This window comes from Salmo trutta, chromosome 36 (genome assembly GCF_901001165.1).
Source record: "Salmo trutta chromosome 36, fSalTru1.1, whole genome shotgun sequence".
In the NCBI taxonomy this organism is placed as follows: Eukaryota; Metazoa; Chordata; class Actinopteri; order Salmoniformes; family Salmonidae; genus Salmo; species Salmo trutta.
In genome coordinates, this window is record NC_042992.1 from 30,537,962 (window position 1) to 30,553,604 (window position 15,643).

Consider the following 15,643-nt stretch of genomic DNA (forward strand, 5'->3'; position numbering starts at 1 on the left):
TATCATCGTTGGTGCCAGCCGCACTAGATCCAGTATCTCAAAACAACGCCCTCCTGTGCTTTTTCCACATGACAGTAGAGGGTTTACCAAGAATGGTGCGACAAACATCCAGTCAGCGACAGTCCTGTAGGCGAAAACACCTTATTGATGAAAGAGGTCGAAGGAGAATGCCAAGAATCGTGCAAGCTGACAGGCGGGCCACAAACACACACAATGATTTGTAGAGACCTGATCATATCGATGATCACATCAATGTCTTTGATATGTTAAGACTTTACCATAAGTTTCTCCGTAGTAATTGTAATCACTCTAGTACAACATTGCATTATAGTTGCAATTAGCATTTTTTTGTTCTTGAGGAACACAGTCCCTATTCACTTGTGTAATTAAAATGGCTGAACTCATAGCTTAATCACAAAGCAATTACTATGTATACTGAACAAAAATATAAATTTAACATGCTAAAATTTTCAAAGATTTGACTGAGTTACAGTTCATATAAGGAAATCAGTCAATTGGAATAAATATATTAGGCCCTAATCACATGACTGAGAATACAGATATGCATCTGTTAGTCACAGATACTTAAAAGTGAAGTGGTGTGAAAACCAGTCAGTATCTGGTATGACCATTTGCCTCATGCAGCGTGACACTTCTCCTTCGCATAGATTTGGTTGTGGGACAATGGTTGTGGAATGTTGTCCCACTCCTTTTCAATGGCTGTGTGAAGGTGCTAGATATTGTCGGGAACTGCAACACACTGTCGTAAATTGTCAATCCCAAACATGTTCAATGGGTGACATGTCTGGTGAGTAAGTATTTTCATTTTCCAGGAATTGTGTAGAGATCCTTACATGGGGCCGTGGATTATCATGATGAAACATGGGGTGATGGCGGCAGATGAATGGCACAACAATGGGCCTCAGGATCTCGTCACGGTATCTCTGTGCATTAAATTGCTATAGATAAAATGCATTTGTATTTGTGGTCCGTAGCTTATGCCTGCCCAGACCATAACACCACCGCCTCCATGGGGAGCTCTGTTCACAATGTTGACATCAGCAAACTGCTCGCCCATACAAAGCCATACATGTGGTCTGTGGTTGAGAGGTCGGTTGGACGTACTGCCAAATTCTCTAAAACGATGTTGGAGGCAGTTTATGGTAAAAAAAAAAGAACATTAAATTCTCTGGCAACAGCTCTAGTCAACATTCCCACAGTCAGCATGCCAATTGCACGGTCCCTCAACACTTGAGACATCTTTGGCATTGTGTTGTGTGACAGAACTGCACATTTTAGAGTGGCCTTCTATTGTTCCCATCATAAGATGCGCCTGTGTAATGATCATGCTGTTTAATCAGCTTCTTGATATGCCACACCTGTCAGGTGGATGGACTATCTGGGCAAAGGAGAAATGCTCACTAACAGGGATGTAAACACATTTTTATGCACAACATTTGAGAGAAACTTTTTGTGCGCATGGAACATTTCTGGGATCTTTGTTTTCAGCTCATGAAACATGGGACCAATACTTTTCATGTTGTATTATTTTTTTGTTGTTGTAACATAATTACAATAATTTCAGGCTTACTACCCAAGCTACGCTATAAATTATCTTTGTTAAAAGCCTAATGGCCTACTTATTGGTAGATCTGATGATTTTGAATATTCATATAACAAGAATATCCATGCATTTCAATATTTGTATAAGATATACACTCCCCTATGTATTTATTTGGACAGTGAAGCTAAAACCTTTCATTTGGCTCTATACATCAGTATTTTGGATTTGAGATGAAATTATATATGAGGTGACAGTATAGAATGTCAGATTTTTTAAATTTATTTCAAAAACATTTTTTTTATTCATACAAGTATTTGGACAAATCCACTTATAGGCTATTCATTACAAGTTTAGTATTTGGTCCCATATTCCTATCACACAACGACTACATCAAGCTTGTGACTCTACAAATTTGTTGAATGCATTTACAGATTGTTTTGGTTTTGTTTCGCATTATGTTGTGCCCAATAGAAATGAATGGTAAATAATGTATTGTGCCATTTTGGATCACTTTAATTGTAAATACGAATAGAATATGTTTCTGAACACTTCTGTATTAATGTGGATCCTACCATGATCACGGATAATCACAAATGAATTGTGAACATGATGAGTGAGAAATTGAAAGAGGCATAAATATCATCCCCCCAATGCTAACCTCCCCTGTTAATGTTAATGTTGAGAGGTTAGCATGTTTTGAGGGCATGATCTTTGTGCATCTGTAACTCATCATTATTCAAAATTCATTTATGATTATCCATATTCATTGTAGCATCCACATTAATGTAGAAGTGTTCAGAAACATTTTATATTCTTAATAAAATAGCTTCCAAAATGACACATCATTAACTATTCATTTCATTTGGGCACAACTTATTCCGACACAAAAACTAACTGCATCCAACCAGTTTGTAGTCACAAGCTTGAGGTAGTCATTTTGCCTTAGGAATATAGGACAAAATACTAAACTTTTGACATAAATGTAATACAATATAAGTTGAATTTCTCCAAACACTTGATACCTTCAAATGGGGGGACAAGATACATAAAGTGCTCCCATTTCTAAACAGTAAAACAGATATGTATGAAAATACCCTCAAAAAGGTGGCAGACAGCCTCATATAAAACATTTGATCTCAAATCCAGATTTTCTGTCCAAATACGCAGGGGAGTCTGAACTTGATATAGGGGGGCATTGAGGTAGGAAGTGTCCCCTACTTGTCCTCCAACAACACACTTCCAGCAGCATCTGGTCTCCCATCCAAGGGTCGATGGTCATCAAAATGAGAATAATTTCATACATTTGCAATTAAGTTGGGTTATTGGGTAGTTGTACTTAGTAGGCAAATTGCTTCATATTTGAGTAACCTAGTTGACAAATATCACTTCAATGAGAAAGAATGCAAACACTAAATTATTATTGGCTTTTAGATTTTAAGGTGTCAAATCCATCTGTCATACTTTTTGTTGAAGTGATTTTTGTATCTACAGTACCAGTCAAAAGTTTGGACACACCTACTCATTCTAGAGTTTTTCTTCACTTGTACTATTTTCTACATTGTAGAATAATAGTGAAGACATCAAAACTATGAAATAACACATATGGAATCAAGTGTTAAACAAATCAAAATATTTGTTATATTTGAGATTATTCAAAGTAGCCAACCACTCTTCAAGTGCTGTCACAAAAACTATCAAGCGCATTATGAAATTGGCTCTCATGAGGACCACCACAGGAAAAGAAGACCCAGAGTTACCTCTGCTGCAGAGGGTATGTTCGTTAGCGTTACCAGCCTCAGAAATGCAGCCCAAATAAATAACAGACACATCTCAACATGAACTGTTCAGAGAAGACTGCGTGAATCAGGCCTTCATGGTCGAATTTCTGCAAAGAAACCTATTAAAGAACACGGATGAGATGGAGAAACTTGTGGAAAGACCGGTGGAAATCTGTCATTTTTTCTGATGAGTCCAAATTTGAGGTTTTTGGTTTCAACCCCTGTGTCTTTGTGAGTTGCAGAGTAGGTGAATGGATGAACTCCGCATGTGTGGATCTCACCGTGAAGCATGGAGGAGGAGGTGTGATGGTGTGGAGGTGCTTTGCTGGAGACAATGTCTGTGATTTATTTATAATTCAAGGCACACTTAATCAGCATGGCTACCATAGCATTCTGCAGCGATATGCCATCCCATCTGGTATGCGCTTAGTGGGACTATAATTTGTTTTTCAACAGGACAATGTCCCAACACACCTCCAGGCTGTGTAAGGGCTATTTGACCAAGAAGGAGAGTGATGGAGTGCTGCATCAGATGAATATATTTTGATTTGTTTAACATTTTTATGGTTACTACGTGATTCCATGTGTTATTTCAAAGTGTTGATGTCTTCACTATTATTCTACAATGTAAACAATAGTACAAATAAAGAAAAACACTTGAATGAGTAGGCGATTCCAAACTTCTGACTGGTACTGTATGTATTTGAACATTAATCGAAAGAAAGTTAAAATGCAACAAGTAAATACATTTGTTACATTTCTGAAAAATATTTAGCAGAGGATGGTTTCGATCCATCGACCTCTGGGTTATGGGCCCAGCACGCTTCCGCTGCGCCACTCTGCTACTGTAGACATTGGAAGATCCTAGCTACTTATTCACTTTTTCTGATGGCAGTTTGCACGTCGGCGTTGTGTTTTTGCAGTTAGCAACAGGTAGTTCCATTTCGGGCCCTGACTTCCGTCCGTAGCTGTACTCCATCTAGTAGTCTAGCTGACCGGCGTTGGATGCTGGTGATTTCTCTTTGAATATCTACATTAAAACATCAAAACGTCGTACGCAATGAGGTAATTTCATGCATTTGATAAGACCGTAATGTTGGATTATATTTATACAGTATCTAATTGTAAAAGAGTTATAGACAGATGGAATTTAAAGGGGTGGTTTAGAGGGGGTTGCATTATTAGCTAGTTTACGTGTAGCGCGCTAACGTTAGCCCAGCTAGCCAACTTTGTTAGCCAGGTGGCCTGTATCATAGCTTATCTGATAACTGACTAGTTAGCTATTGTAGCTACATATCTACAGAGATATCCATCAACTATCTTGCTTACTAGTGTATGATTTGCTAGCTAGCAACCTTTATTAGCTACCTAGCTAAACGTGCTTTGTTTTGTCTAAGTAAAATCAATGGACGAATGAATGAATGAACAGTCAGTAGCTAGCCATGCTATGCTATGGTAGCAGCTAGCTAGTTATCTGGCTAGCTGCTGTTGCTTCTAAAACAATTTAGTTAATGTGGTAATTGCTATCACTCAACTAACTGTATTAATAATGTAATCAATTTCAGAGGCGATAGGGGCAGGGGCCGTGGTGGCCGGTTCGGCTCACGTGGAGGACTGGTGCAAGGGTGAGTAGCCAGTTGCTAACATAATAATGCCCACAACTGTACATTTAACCTGTCCAATGTATGATTTAAGATTCATGCGATCACTTTGCCAACTGAAATTCATAGAAGAATGTCTGGCACAATATAAGATGCATTGATGTTTCCTTGTCCCTTGTTTCAGGTATCGGCCATTTGTCCCCCACATTCCCTTTGACTTCTATGTGGTGAGTATTTGCCACTATGCCAAGCATCCTTCCCATACTCATGCACCAATGGTTATGTTGAAGTGGTGCAGCATGTAGCTCACATGAATTGAAATAAACAAAGAGTCAGACAGTAAAGACAGATTATAATCATTGGAGATCAGCTCACATACTCCTACACAATGGTCTAGTAATGCTCTAGTCGAAACGACAGGGATCTTGTCAAAGTAATACGGTAGCGCAGATAGGGAGGTCGAGTGGACAGGGCTAAGCTGCCTCGCTGGTTCCCCCAGTGTGAGATGGCCTTCCCCAGAGTGAAGCCGGCAGCGGATGAGACTGCCTTCAGCGAGTGTCTACTGAAGAGGAACCAGGACCTCAGTCCTACACCTGCAGAGCAGGTAGAGAACACATACATTCTCTCTCTCTTAAACATTCAACACACTTCCCTCGGTCAAACCACGCTCAGTCCAACTGTTGTATGCACACAGCGACATATTCCTTTCGGTTATGTGTTAAAAAACACACTCCTACACTATGCCACCATAGAAGTCTTTCTGTTGACTCCATGCAAACTCTCTGCTCCGACTTTCAGTCCTCTATCTTGTCCCTGGTCACCAAGATCAACAACGTCATCGACAACCTCATCGTCGCCCCCGGCAACTTTGAAGTGGTGAGTTCCAGAGCTTGGTAGAGATTAGCGTGCCAAAATGGTTATGTATCTGTATTGGATAACGTATTTAGCCATGTACAACAACAATGGGAATTGCTTTCTCCTCTCATTCCAGCAAATTGAAGAGGTACGTCAGGTAGGCTCATACAAGAAAGGCACCATGACAACGGGACACAATGTCGCTGACCTGGTGGTCATCCTCAAGATCTTGCCCACACGTGAGTTGTGTGTGTGTGTGTGTTTGTGACCCAACAAAGCAAAGCCCAGTTGTACATTCATTAACTGGTGTTCAAATGTCAACATAATGTCACAGATGTTGATTGCTGCACAGCATTTTGCGTCTTTGCTGTGTTATAATACGAATTAGTCTTCATTCTGGACTGTATTTCCCAGAGCAGCCATTTTTGAAATTGCGTCTATTGGTTGTGCTGAACCCCCATAATGGAAGTTCTCTCTCTGGCAGTGGAGGCCGTCGCAGCTCTCGGCAACAAAGTGGTGGAGACCCTTCGCACACAAGACCCTGCTGAAGGTGACCTATATTACACAGTTACATTTGTTTTCATGTAGCCACAGTGAAACATCAGTCACAGAAGTTAGATTTAGCTTTCAATAGTGTACATTTGATAATGGGATATTCTCGATCTTCAGTGGTTACGATCTAATGTTGCCAAGTGACTCCCGCTCTGTCCTAGTTCTCTCCATGCTGACCAATGAGACAGGCTTTGAGATCAGCTCTGCCGATGCCACAGTGAAAATCCTCATCACCACCGTTCCCCCCAACCTGCGCAAGCTGGACCCCGAACTGCACTGTACGTGCAGACAGAAACCCACACACAAACACGCAGTACAATGTGATAGAATGTAAACATGAGCTGCAACATAAGTACACTCATAGAGCTACAGAAATAAGTCAAAACACTCACATAGATTCACTGGGATTGGCAAACAGCTCCGTATACCATGCATGCCATACAGAAGCATTCACTGTAGACTGGAGGAAGAGTGTGTGTGTTTAATGTAGATGGTCCCAGGACCGAGTTTGGGGAAACCCTGCTATAAGTGGTCACATTGGTGTTGATGTTGATATGGTCTGTTTCTCCCTAGTGGACATCAAGGTGCTGCAGAGTGCTCTGGCCGCCATCCGCCATGCCCGCTGGTTTGAGGAGAATGCCTCCCAATCTACGTAAGTCACCGTTTCCCCTTAACCTTTTAGTCTTTTACCGTTTACCCTCCCAAACCGATATCTCCTCAGAATGTGTTCGTTTTTGTAGTAGGTCCTTACACCTCACTCTTTTTTTTCTTGAACCTTTTCACGTCAAGGAGGAATAGAGGGAGGCTTTTTAATCCTAAATGTTTCAGCCATAATGACCTTTGTCTTGAAAAATACTGTCTCCCTTAAAGGATCAAGTTGGCGCCGACTAACTTGATCCTTTAACTTGTTAAAAGTCTTACTCATGTCCTGTTTGCTGTTGTTATTTAGGGTGAAAGTGCTGATTCGCCTGCTGAAGGATCTGAGGGTGCGTTTCCCCGGGTTCGAGCCTCTCACCCCCTGGATCCTGGATCTACTGGTGAGTCCATTGCACTGACCATAGTTGACCTGGATGTACTGGTTTGGTCACTACATCCACCACTATCACGACTCAACACTTAACATATGATACTAGTAAGCCCACTGCATTCACCGTATTTATGCTAATGTACAGTTATACTGGTGAGGGCGCTACGCCTACCATTAACACAACCACTGGTGAACCAATAGCATGTGATACTGGTGAACGTTGGCACTTGGAGAGGCATGATAATGGATGATTTAGCTATTCATTTGTCGTGGATTACCACACACAGAGCAAGTCACCTGGCTGATATGTTTTGTCTGATTCTCTGTCTTTGCTATCATATTGACCCGAACTGAAAGCTTGTATCGCATCACGTCATATCTAAAGGACGAATAAGAAATGAAAAGCGTTTCATGTGTGTCTTCTCAGGGTCATTCTGCGGTCATGAACAACCCCTCCAGGCAGCCCTTGTCCCTCAACGTGGCTTACAGGTGAGCCTCCCCATTCCCTCAGTCAGCTCTCGATGTATCTGAGGTTGTTTTCTTACCACTTACTGTTAGATATAGTCGTTTTTCTGTTATACATGTTTTTCATACCACATTCCACTATCATTTTGTATTAGACACCAATATTTCCCTAAGTGTATGCACCAAGTTGTTTTTCAACTGTAGGGGTCTTTGTTGACAGTGTCTCAATTTATGATACGTTGCTGGCGGTGCCTATTTTGCAATCGGAAAGTATTCAGACCCTTTCCCCTTTTCACATTGTTACGTTACAGACTTAAATAAATAAATGTCTCCAATCTACACACACTACCATATAATGACGAAGCAAAAACGGGTTGTTAAATTATTTTTGCTAATTTGTAAAAAAAAATATATATATAAACAGAAAACCCTTATTTGCATAAGTATGCAGACCCTTTGCGATGACATTCGAAATTGAGCTCAGGTGCATCTGGTTTCCATTGATCATTCTTTAGATGTTTCTACAACTTGATTGGAGTCCACCTGTGGTAAATTCATTTGATTGGACATGATTTGGAAAGGCACACACACCTGTCTATATAAGGTCCCACAGTTGACAGTCAGAGCAAAAACCAAGCCATAAGGTCAAAGGAATTGTCCATTGTGTTGAGGCATAGATCTGGGGAAGGATACCAAAAAATGTCTGCAGCAATGAAGTCCCCAAGAACACAGTAGCCTCCATTCTTAAATGGAAGAAGTTGGGAACCATCAAGACTCTTCCTAGAGCTGGCTTCCTGGCCAAACTGAGCAATCGGGGGAGAAGGGCCTTGGTCAGGGAGGTGACTAAGAACCTGATGGTCACTCTGACAGAGCTCCAGAGTTCCTCTGTGGAGATGGTTGTCCTTCTGAAAGGTTTACCCATCTCTGCAGCACTCCACCAATCAGGCTTTTATGGTTGAGTGTCCAGACGGAAGCCACTCCTCAGTAAAAGGCACATGACAGCCCGCTTGGAGTTTGCCTAAATGGCTCAGACCATAAGAAACAAGATTCTCTGGTCTGATGAAACCAAGATTGAACTCTTTGGCCTGAATGCTAAGTGTCATGTCTGGAGGAAACCTGCCACCATCCCTATGGTGAAGCATGGGGGTGGCAGCATCATGCTGTGTTGATGTTTTTCAGCGGCAGGGACTGGGAGACAAGTCAGGATTGAGGGAAAGATGAACAGAGCAAAGTACAGAGGGATCCTTGATGAAAACCTGCTCCAGAGCACTCAGGACCTCAGACTGGGGCTAAGGTTTACCTTCCAACAGGACAATGACCCTAAGCACACAGCCAAGACAATGCAGGAGTGGCCCAGCCAAAGCCCGCACTTGAACCCGATCGACCATCTCTGGCGAGACCTGGAAATAGCTGTGCAAGAACGCTCCCCATTCAACCTGACAGAGCTTGAGAAGATCTGCAGAGAATAATGGGAGAAATACAGGTGTGCCAAGCTTGTAGCGTCATACCCAAGAAGACTCAAAGCTGTAATCACTGCCAAAGTTGCTTCAACAAAGTACTGAATAAAGGGTCTGAAGACTTATGTAAATGTAATGTTTCAGTTTTTTTTTATTTAAAAAATGTACAAAAAAATATAACCTGTTTTTGCTTTGTCATTATGGGGTATGGTGTGTAGATTGATGAGGGGGAAAAACGATTTAATCATTTTTAGAATAAACCTGTAACGTAACAAAATGTGAAAAGGTCAAGGGGTCTGAATACTTTCCGAATGCTCTGAGTATTTTTTCCCTTAACCGTACCACGCCCGCCCCCCTCCCCCCGGAGTAAACTAATGGACAACACTTAGGCTTCTACTTCCAGTTATACATACTATATAGTTATCTTTTGTTTGTTTTTAGTCCCATCCTTCCAAAAGTGAGATGTTGTAATCTGAATAAAGGGGAAAAGGCCATTCTTGATTGTTAATTTTTGTTTATGTTGCTCTTTTCAGGCGCTGCCTACAGATGTTAGCCGCCGGACTTTTCCTGCCAGGCTCAGTGGGCATCACTGACCCCTGTGAGAGTGGAAACTTCCGGGTGCACACCGTCATGACCCTCGAGCAGCAGGTAATAATTTTGCTTTAGCTGCCTTCATGGTGCAGGGGTAGGGAACCTTGGTCCTGGTGACAGGGTTTGCGCCAGCACTAAAACACTAAATTAATTTCCATGATCATATGTGTTTGGTTAGGATTATTGTCAGATGATTCACATTTAGGTATATGAATTGAAAGTGTGTGTGTCTGTTTTGCTTTTGTAGGACATGGTGTGTTTCACTGCTCAGACGTTGGTGAGGGTGCTCTCTCATGGAGGGTACAGGAAGATCCTGGGCCTGGAGGGTGATGCCAGCTGTGAGTCTCATTCTCTCGCGTGTGCTCACACACACACACACACACACACACACCATTTTCTCAAAGTAAACATTAAACAAATCTAACTCACTCTCCCAGACCTGGCTTCGGAAATGTCCACCTGGGACGGCGTGATCGTCACACCCTCCGAGAAGGCCTACGAGAAGCCGCCAGAGAGGAAGGAAGAGGAGGATGAGGCGCTGGAGGAAGGAGGAGATGTAGAGGATGAAAGCATGGAGACACAGGAGTGAGAAGGACCCGGAAGGTGGTAACCTGCCAGGTACCAGTAGCCAGTAAAAAAAAAAACAGGCTCATTACCAGGCTAGCTTGCTGCTTAGCTTGTTACAGCTCCTACAGTAGCTTTGTTAGCGCATTAGCTAACTTAAGGCATAGTTAGCTAGAAACGTAACGTTCTATAAATTAGCCTACTTTGCATAGATGCTAGTAGAAAATCTCATTCAGAGTTAACAAAATCAACATATCTTTTTTTGTTTATGGAAAGAAGTCATTGTAATACCAAGTCATAACAAAGTAAACTATGTAGCCAACAAGCAGTGCTGCCACACATCAACTCACCAGCGAGAGAGACTAGCCAGCGATAGTACTGCATGGTGTCATAGTGCATAGCGCCATCTACTATATCAGCGTTATTGGCAAGAATTCTGCAAAATCAACTCCACTTTACACAGAGTATAATAGGAGAGGGTTTGCGAAGGATATGATTTTGTCTTTGAGAACCACCCAAAGTTGAACTTCAATTCTAACCCTGTGGGCAGAGTGATGGTTGTCCCAGATATCCTCTCTAGTAAGACAAAAAGGTCAAGGGTTAATGGGAGACGGGCAGCGCCATTAGCGTTGCGAGTGACAGAAGGCCAAATCGTGTTAGTGGTGGGATCCAATTCACCCTTTTACCCATACAATGTGCTCTGAGGCTTAACAACGTTTTATTTTTCTCTTGTCGCCATCCAGAGGATCCGGTGCCACGTCTTTTAAACAATTGTTTACCCCTGACCCTTTTGGAAACCCTTCACTCGCCCATTTGTCCTTCATTGAAGTTCATGTCCACTAATCATGAATTGACTGCATTGACCTGGACCAAAGTGCGCCAACTGGACGGACAGACTTGCATATAGACTGTTACTGGTCCCTCAACGCCCTCAACAAAAATTAAATTCATGGTCTTTTCAAAAGGGGTGGGTGTCACTATCAATTTGTATTCCGTGTGTTTGTGTGGTTTTTACTTTGTAACAGCAATGATGACTAAATTAAACAACTTCTTTATTTTAATATGCCTCTTTATGTAAATGTATACATTTAGAAATGCATATCCTTATTTTCAAATGTGTGGGTGGCTGGCTGGATGGGTGGGATACATATGGGCCATGCTTGTGCGAAAACGCATACTTCATTTTTAGATCTGGCCATAGAATGTTTAATTACCTCCACAGAGCCAGTCTGTACCCCAAATTTGACAAACTTTTAAATGTTTTATTTGATACTTTGAAGCACAGTTCAAATGAAATGCTGTTTTGCAGTTCAGATTTAAGATACTTCTGGAAAATACCTGGATCTTTCAAATGGTCTCATAGAGATTCTATGAAATTACTAGAGGGGATATGTCACTGAACCCTCAAAGTTCCATAATAGGGTGAAAATGGCATCCATCTTGGTCAGGGAGAAATCCAAAACCAGTCTAATTGGAATGAATGGCAGTAGAGATAATGGTGTGGTGTTACCTGCTTCTACTTATGCAGGAAAATAAAAGTAAGGCATGTGATGTATTAGAAATTGTAATGGAATTATAGTCATATAGTTATAAATACAGTTTATACAGGTTTTATACACATTTTCTATATAAATAGTCCCTATCGTCAACTGATTTCAGCCAATGTTTGGCTGTGGATTGACTGCATTGTTTGAATGAAATGTTGGCATATTGGCAGTTAATTTGACAAATGTATGGAATACTTCCTCTAAAACTAAATGCAGATAAATTCTTCAAATTCATTGTTTTACACTATTTATTAACAGCACTGGAAAGCCATGGTTGACCAACTCCCTGACCTGTATTCTAGTTTCTCATTTTCAAGTTGAAGTTACCACAATTGAATTAGGACTTAAAGTAATATAGTAGGGTCTAATGATCTAACTGAAGAAGACTGCATAACATTAGAACAACTGAGGACCAGCCACAAGTAGCACCGCATGCCTGTAGATGGCATCAGAGTAAAGGATATTGCATACGGCAGCCAAGCTCAACCAACTTTTGCTGAAATCACCCTTATGGTCTATCGATCAACTCTTCAATTCAAGCTAATCACACTGTACCATGATCTTATCATTTACCAAATCTCCTAATTCTATTCTTGAAGACTTTATTCAGAAACAGGATATTCATGATATTCTTCTCAAGACATTATTCAGAAACAGGATATTCATGATATCTTTATTAATTGTCTCTGTGTTTTGCAATGGGAGTGTTACCTCATCCAGCTCCAATATGTAGCGTTGGCCTGGTTGACACACGGAAGCCATTTTGTGCCCGAAAACTATGCTCACATCTGCGATTATAGCAGAGAAGTGAGGGTTTGTTCCCTGACCAATCTGTTTCACTTCTGAAGGGTTACACAGACAGACTAATTGAATAACAGAGTATCTGGAAAGCCATCATGCACTTTATCTGCCAGTTCTGTTTTCTGTTGCTTTTACCAGACCGTTCAAGTCCATCCAATGGTGTGTTTACTGAGTGAATTTAGCCAATTAGCTGCAGTGAATTAGTGTCTGTGTTCCAGATGGCCAAGTGATCTTGTTTTTGACCCAGTAGACCTTATTAACCCAACAGTGACCTCGTCAAGACATTCGGACCGCTTGGCTTTACAGCTAAAGTGTTGGGTTTGATAGTAGCATGGGTTGAGGCCCCGGTTGGGACTAAACCCTGACTTGTCTATGTGAAATGTACAAATAAAAAATACATTTCCAATGCTGATTATAAGAGAAACAATATTTTAGAATACAACAGCGACAGTGTGTGGTGGTAAAGCACTACAGTTTAGTCATATCTGATAAACTGGATAGGCCTTATTAAGTATCCAAGCCCAGGTCCTTCAGCCTTCAACCAGCAGGTCCTTCAAATGTACCGTTTGTCACAGTTAGCTACATTGTAGTTTTTTGGATTACAAAGATCTCTCAACAGCTCCTTTTCAAACAAACGTGACATCCTTCCAATTTTCTAACAACCAAGTCACACCTGTAAACGCCACATCTTGTGTTCACTTTCCATTTCCCTCCTTTCTGAAGCAGTTGCCTGGAACGGCCTATTTTCCCTCTGCAGGAGGTAAACTGGGATGTGAGAAGCAGTTTGCTCAGTGGAATAAAGCTGGCGCTCGGATTCTCGGATCCCATTGAGTCACACAGCTGTTCCTCTACATGTAGAGCCTTCTATCTGATGCTGTCTGGTCCAAACAAGTAGGACATTGTTGCCGCCCGTTGCGTTGAAGGCAAGGGAATATAAACAATTATTTAATCAGCGTTGAGCTACACTGAGCGAGCTCAACTGTGAATGTTCCTGGCTCAGCAAAAAAAGTGTGGGGGAAGCCAGCTTGAATTTGGCATCACTCCTATCATCCCATTGAGAGCATACCTCATGGACAGTAAAATCTTAAGTGTTGCATCAGGTTGTGTTGTCCTCCAGAGGATAGTTAGCCAGCTAGCTAAAATTGTCCCTTTCCTAAATTAGCTATGGATGGAGATAGGGATTTGGACTTGTGGTTTTACTTAATTCTCCATTCTGGCCAATGATTATAATGGTGATTCTGATCCAACCATTCCTTCATACATTGTTGTGCCCCTGGCCTGAGAGGATGGAAGTTCAATATGTAGCTAGATGTAGAAGGCTAATGTTACCCATGAATGGAAGTTAGGCTAGCGAGGAAGCATTTTAGCTAGGTCGCCTACGACAACAGAAAATGTAATTGTGTACTGTATGACAGAGTAATAGACTGTTTCGTCAACATGAAAGAGAGGAGGATGGCGTTGGCGTTTCTCTACAAGTAGGGTAAGTCAACATGTTTTTCTGTTTGCATAAACAGGCATGCACACGCACACAGAAATCAGAACCATGGACATTATATTTAGCTTACGTTGATTGGACTAAATTGTTTTTGGTATCTTTTAGTTGTCACTGTATTAGACAGAGAGGTGATTTGATGATAAAATGTTGCTGGAATAGTGGAGGCAGCTCCTGTTTTCTTTGCAAATTGCAGTAACTCTGTGGTTCTAAATCAATAGTTGATTAGTGAGCCGAAAATGTCGGAAACATTAACTTGCTTGACCATGCTGTAGGTCATGTAACTGTCTTACTGAACATGCAATATGCTTTGTGGACTTCACTGGACAGAGGTTGCTATCAGGTTTTGTGATAAAACAAAGGTGTTTGAATTTATTCTGCCACTCTCTTCTTACTGTCTCGTCCTTTAAGCCTATATATCACGGTCGCCTTCCCCAGTGATTTTACCCACGCACCACTACTGTAAAGGACTCGAAACGAACTGATTGTCAGAAAAAATCATCACATTGCATGAAATTGGTTGTCGGCGGGTGAAAATCGTAATGTTCTCTAAATCTAGAATTGTAAAGAGACACATTTGTGAGCTGAGAGTAGCCTTGATGCAACACCCTCACTCAGACGCCTATTAAAATAGTGCAGAAAATAGGAAGAATTGTTCGCAAACTACTCTTGTAGAGCATTTGGAGGCAGCATGTACAGTCTTACTTGTCACAGTCTTACTTGCCTTATATACATTTTCCAATAATTATTTCCCATAGTGAGCAGTACCTCACCTGTTCCTTCAGAGAACCTTGGTTACATACGCAGTGCAACCTTTTAATATCTCAGGTCCAGATCAGACACTAATTCAGAGGATGAAAAGTTTGAAAATCTACAGGAGTGAAATTTGACACCTTCGCTCTATAATCACTGTCCTGGTGACCAGGGCCAGTCCTTTCCATTCTGCCGCCCCAGGCGCGACCAAAAAATGCCTCCCCACAAAACTATTGTAGTCCCAGTATTTGGTATTTTATTAGGATCCCCATTAGCTGTTGCGAAAGCAGCACCTACTCTTCCTGGGGTCCATACAAGACTTGAAACATAATACAGAATGACATAATACAGAACATCAATAGACAAGAACAGCTCAAGGACAGAACTACATACATTTTCTAAAAAGGCGCACACAGCCTACATATCAATGCATACACACAAACTATCTAGGTCAAATAGAGGAGGGGAGGCGAGGTGTTGCTTTATCTGTTTTTTGAAACCAGGTTTGCTGTTTATTTGAGCAGTATGAGATTGAAGGAAGTTCCATGCAATAAGGGCTCTATATAATACTGTGTGCTTTCTTGAATTTGTTCTGG

General features: G+C 41.3%; 1 protein-coding gene and 1 non-coding gene across 2 annotated transcripts; one reads left to right on the plus strand and one right to left on the minus strand.

The window, feature by feature from the left end:
• Positions 1-4,114: 4,114 nt before the first annotated feature.
• trnam-cau (transfer RNA methionine (anticodon CAU)) lies at positions 4,115-4,186 on the minus strand. The gene has a single exon. It is a non-coding gene; the product is annotated as a tRNA-Met (tRNA).
• An 83-nt stretch (positions 4,187-4,269) lies between these two features.
• Positions 4,270-11,515, plus strand: LOC115175841 (interleukin enhancer-binding factor 2 homolog). Its single transcript, XM_029735394.1, has 15 exons — positions 4,270-4,407; positions 4,908-4,967; positions 5,128-5,170; positions 5,443-5,547; positions 5,742-5,819; positions 5,935-6,037; positions 6,283-6,348; positions 6,512-6,628; positions 6,924-7,002; positions 7,300-7,387; positions 7,805-7,866; positions 9,833-9,947; positions 10,138-10,228; positions 10,328-10,508; positions 11,198-11,515. The coding sequence occupies exons 1-14, from the start codon at positions 4,403-4,405 to the stop codon at positions 10,477-10,479; spliced, it is 1,164 nt and encodes a 387-aa protein (XP_029591254.1). The 5' UTR covers positions 4,270-4,402; the 3' UTR covers positions 10,480-10,508; positions 11,198-11,515.
• Positions 11,516-15,643: the final 4,128 nt, after the last annotated feature.

Coding starts and splice junctions, on each gene's coding strand:
- LOC115175841 (XM_029735394.1), top strand. Junction 5,171..5,442: donor TTCCCTTTGACTTCTATGTG/GTGAGTATTTGC, acceptor TGGTTCCCCCAG/TGTGAGATGGCCTTCCCCAG. Junction 5,548..5,741: donor GTCCTACACCTGCAGAGCAG/GTAGAGAACACA, acceptor TCCGACTTTCAG/TCCTCTATCTTGTCCCTGGT.